General features: G+C 42.4%; 1 protein-coding gene across 2 annotated transcripts; it reads right to left on the bottom strand.

Annotated features, from left to right (window-relative positions):
- Positions 1-302: 302 nt before the first annotated feature.
- LOC100711962 (zinc finger protein OZF-like) lies at positions 303-2,881 on the bottom strand. Of its 2 annotated transcripts, none has more exons than XM_025910294.1 (2): positions 1,605-2,881; positions 303-1,241 (listed from the first exon to the last, which is right to left on the bottom strand). In XM_025910294.1, the coding sequence occupies exons 1-2, from the start codon at positions 2,526-2,528 to the stop codon at positions 579-581; spliced, it is 1,587 nt and encodes a 528-aa protein (XP_025766079.1). In that variant the 5' UTR covers positions 2,529-2,881; the 3' UTR covers positions 303-578. The 2 variants fall into 2 exon arrangements, with proteins under 2 accessions (XP_025766079.1, XP_025766078.1); XM_025910293.1 differs by having other exon boundaries at positions 303-1,244; positions 1,605-2,880.
- Between the last annotated feature and the right edge of the window lie 2,063 nt (positions 2,882-4,944).

Consider the following 4,944-nt stretch of genomic DNA (forward strand, 5'->3'; position numbering starts at 1 on the left):
CTACGGTTGTAGCCACAGCTGCCCTGGGGCAGACTGACAGAAGCGAGGCTGCCATATCGCGCCATCGGCCCCTCTGGCCAACACCAGTAGGCGGTAGGGTAAAGTGTCTTGCCCAAGGACACAACGACCAGGACAGAGAGGCCGGGGATCGAACCGGCGACCTTCCGGTTACAGGTGCCCTTCCCAACCCCCTGAGCCACGGTCGCCAAGTCTCCTCTGATAAACCTCCATCTGTGTCACTGAGAACATTTCTCACATCAGTTTTTGGTTTGATATACAGGAAATGATATCATGGATCAAACTCTTTGTCATTAAACGATTTCTTTATTTAACATTTCAAATTTTGGTTTAACTGTCAAGGATTTCATAACACAAACAACCTGAACAAAAAAAACACCCAACAAAAAACATCTGCAGAACACATGGATCAAAATACATTCAATAAAAACATAAGAGGAAACAGATTTTTTGATTCAACTGCTGGAACAAACCTAACCACTCAACACCAACACTACAGTAGAACAGTTTAGAAAGCTTAAAATGTAACGAGAGGCACATTTTCATTCATAGCTGCCTCATCAGATCTTTACAGGAGATTCCACCTGAACTCTGTGGAGCCTGATCTCAAGGGTTTTGAGTCTGACCCTGAAACAAGAAGAAGATCTTTCTGTCTCTGCAGATTCACAGAGATGGGAGTGATCACGCTGATGTTTGCACAGAGCAGACAATGAGGTGAATATTTTGACACATTGGTAACAGTGAAAGAGTTTATTAGTAACGTGGGATCGTTTGTGTTCGGAGTATGAAGTGAATTTCCCGAAGCTCTTGTCACACTGGTCACAGCTGTAGTTTCCTTCCATGTGTGTAAGTTCATGAGAGTTACGATGACCTGATTGTGAGAAGCTTTTGTCACAGTGTCTGCACTTGTATGGTTTCTCTCCTGTGTGGCCTCGTTTATGTGTTTTAAGCTGGCCTGCAGTGGTGAAGGATGACTCACACTGATCACAGAGATGCTTTTTGGTCCCACTGTGAATGAGTTCATGTTGTTTTAACTCACTTGTTGTGGGGAAGCCTTTCCCACATTCTTTGCAGTAGTTCATTTTGTCTCCAGTGTGTCTACGTTGATGTAGTTTTAGGGTCTTTGGATTACTGAAACTTTTCCCACAGAGGTCACAACGAAAGTCTTTCCCACCATCACAGTGATGACAGGGTTGAGAACCGGATCCATCTGTGTCGCTCTGCTTCTAAACAAAGACACAAACACAGTGTAAGTCAGTCCTTCAACATTTTTTATCCTGAACGTCGCCTGAAATAAAGAGCATCTCTGCAGACGTCCAATTACATTTTACTGTTTACATGATAACACTCAGGTCAGTTTAATATGCTACAAAAATGATAATAGTAAAAATCTTAAATTAATACTAATTTAATACTACAATAACAGTAATATAATTCTCAAACACTATCACTAAAAACTGTGATTAGAGTCTGAATAATCACTCAGAGCTGTCTTTGCATACAATAGAACTGCGAACACAACTTGATGAGCAGAGTTGTTCCAAACAGTCAGGCTAAAATGACAAGATAAAAATATAAATACATACCTCACAGTAACTGCACTTGTAGAGTCTCTTTCTGGTGTGGATCTGTTGGTGTCGTCTCAGGTCATGTGGAGCTTTAAAAGTCTTCTCACACAGGTCACATTTATAAGGTCTCTCCTCAGTGTGGGTAAACATGTGACGTTGTAAGTGTGCGTCTGTTAAACATAGTTTACCACACTGATCACAGCAGTACACATCATGTCTGGTGTGAATGCGTAGGTGTTTATTTCGGCTGTCTAGCCGGCTGAAAGTTTTTCCACAAATGTCACAGCTGTATGCTTTAATTCCAGAGTGGGTAACTAGATGATTCTTTAAGCTGCTACTGTGAGTAAAAGCTCTGCCACAGTGATCACAGGTGTATGCTTTAACTCCACTGTGGATGAGTTGGTGTGATTTTAAGCTTGAGGACCGCGTAAAATACATTCCACACTTATCACAGCTGAATGGTCTCTCTCCACTGTGAATGAGTTGGTGTATTTTTAAACTTGAGGACTGCATAAAAGACATTCCACACTTATCACAGCTGAATGGTCTCTCTCCACTGTGAATGAGTTGGTGTGTTTTTAAGCTTGAGGACTGCGTAAAAGACTTTCCACAGTTGTCACAGCTGAATGGTCTCTCTCCACTGTGAATGAGTTGGTGTGATTTTAAGTTTGAGGACTGCGTAAAAGACATTCCACACTTATCACAGCTGAATGGTCTCTCTCCACTGTGAATGAGTTGGTGTGTTTTTAAACTTGAAGACTGCGTAAAAGACTTTCCACACTCGTCACACCTGAATGGTCTCTCTCCACTGTGAATGAGTTGGTGTGTTTTTAAACTTGAAGACAGCGTAAAAGACTTTCCACAGTTGTCACAGCTGAATGGTCTCTCTCCACTGTGGATGAGTTGATGTGTTTTTAATCTTGAAGACAGCGTAAAAGACATTCCACACTTGCCACAGCTGAATGGTCTCTCTCCAGTGTGGATGAGTTGGTGGGTTTTTAAGCCTGCAGAGCTGGTAAAAGACCCGCTTCAACATCTTCAGCCCCCTAAGTCCCACCACTTCCACCACTCAAAATAGCCTGGACCTGATCACCACTTCATAAGTGTCTCCACGACCCATGATGCCTCTCTCCATACTGGAGAGTAGAGATGCAAAAAGACTCTTTAACATACAGATCTCAACAAAGCAGCTGAACCAGACTCAGTGTCTCCATCATAAACCATACAGTGGATCACAATATGAAGCAGTTTAAGACGACTGTTGCTGTGAACTATAGAAAGAAAACTGAACAGAACATATGTCAATGGAAAATTGTACTTAGTAGTGAGTATAAGCTTTTAATGATATAAGTTTACATGAATACTACATGATGACCTTTTTCTGACTTAGACTGTTGTCCACTATAAGATTTGTTTCTGTTTTATAAATTCTTTCCCACAGCGATAATAGCTGAGCAAGCAGTTTATCTCCTACCAGGAAGAGGAGAGCTGGACACTTTTGTCTGCGCTCCCTAACAAGAAGAGGGGCCGCATCCTTCAGAATCACACACACACACACACACACACACACACACACATTCCTCTGTCTATTCACTATTGTATTACTTTTGTATATAAATAAAAACCAGGGCAGTGGCAGAGCGCTGATCGCCCCCACTCTCTGATGTGAGCGCTCTGTGACCGCTCTTGCAAGTAAAAACTGCAGCGTGTGTGTCTCCACTCTCTGCTGAAGAAGTGTCTTTTAGAATAAATCTCTTGACAACATCTGAATTCACTCGATGCTAAACATTCATTTCATAGAAGGAAGAATTGTAATTACAGTCAGATCTACCTGTGCTTTAATGATGGGGCCTTTAAACTTACACATTCAACAGTTTTAACCAGCTTTCCTTCCTCCTTTGACTGCAGCTGTGTTTGACTCAGGAAGACATTATTACATTCTTCACGATTATACTTTATTCTTTATTCAACCCAACAAATCAATCTGAACGATCACAGGTGGGAAAAACTTCTGTAGACAAATCAAAACAAAACCCAACATTCAATCCACAACATGATTAAAAACATAATTCTCCCAAATCACCAAGAGCTGCACATTAACCAGCACAATATATTTTTATTCTCTGTGCTTTCAAATATGAACACTGTTTACTTTCATCTCTGTTTCATTAGTTTTTGTTAACATCTTCCTGTGCATCACTTTACAGCAGACAGACTCATTAAAATGAGACTTTGTAGGAGTTCACTTCCTCTCATGTGTTCATCCACAGCAGCTGGACAATAAAGTTTATTGTGACCCTGATACTGCAGCAGATCGCTCTCATCCATTTCCTGTTATCACTTAAATAGAAATGAGGCTGTAGAGGTTTGGTGCAGGCAGAAAAACAGCTGCAGGGACAATGAAAAGACTTTTCTGCTCCAACTTCTCCCAGCATGCTGAGCTAATGATTAGTTGGTGTTTTTCTCCAAACACTCTCTCACTCTTCTCTCAACGTGTTGACAATAAACTGTGAACAGACACCGAGGAGAGCAGCAGAAGACCTCATTCAGGAGCTAAACTCAACATGAACTGAACTCACAGTAAAGTTAGCTCGGTGCTTACCTTTAGATGAGCCCACAAACCGAGAGAAACTCCGTGATGAAGCTGGAACTCTTTCCAAACACAGGAAACAGATCAGGGAGCAGAGACCCACGTGGTTCACGCTGATCTCAGCTACGATCCAGGAGACAAGGGTGGGCAGATCGATGCAGATATCGATCCAAACGTTGGTAGTGGTTTATGATCGATACTTTACGTTTGTTTCTCTTCTGTAGGTTCACTTCTTTACTGGCTGTGGATAAAAAAGCAGCTCTGTCTGTGCAAACACCTCGTCGTATGCGGCAGACTCACTTTGCTCCGCCCCCTTCTTCCTGCCCCGCTGGGATTTGTTACTGTGAGGTCACGTGACTCAGCTACGCACAGAAAACGCATTTGGGCTGCAGAGAGAGAGAAAGAGCAGCATCATGTGGAGATATTTTATGGCTGTAAATGAAAATGCTGGAGAACAGCTGGAAGGCTTGTCAGCACCTAAAGCCACAGGGGACCACAACAAGCTGTAGAGTTCAGCTTTCAGCTCGTTTGTTTGCAGTGTTGAAAAATAGGCAGCATAGTGGCTCAGGCCTGACAGGAGGACTGGAGGAGCTTGTGCAACCTCAGTCTCTTCCTGTGGGCAGTTTGCATGTTCCCGTATTTCCAGGTTCTCCAAAAGTTGATTCTGTTCGTATGGAACGGTACGTCCAGATAAACAGAATCAACTTTTTGAGTTTTACTCACCTGGATGATTGAGCATGCATCAAGATTTTTCCGGGTTGTTCTCCG

The sequence above is a fragment of the Oreochromis niloticus genome, linkage group LG9 (genome assembly GCF_001858045.2).
Source record: "Oreochromis niloticus isolate F11D_XX linkage group LG9, O_niloticus_UMD_NMBU, whole genome shotgun sequence".
In the NCBI taxonomy this organism is placed as follows: Eukaryota; Metazoa; Chordata; class Actinopteri; order Cichliformes; family Cichlidae; genus Oreochromis; species Oreochromis niloticus.

What these genes read in the sequence shown, in the direction of transcription:
- LOC100711962 (XM_025910293.1), bottom strand. Translation starts at nt 2,528, where the DNA reads ATGTCTTTTACGCTGTCTTCAAGATTAAAAACACATCAACTCATCCAC. An exon ending in ACAAGTGCAGTTACTGTGAG is followed by an intron (nt 1,245 to 1,604) that starts GTATGTATTTAT and finishes GTCTTTGTTTAG; the next exon opens with AAGCAGAGCGACACAGATGG.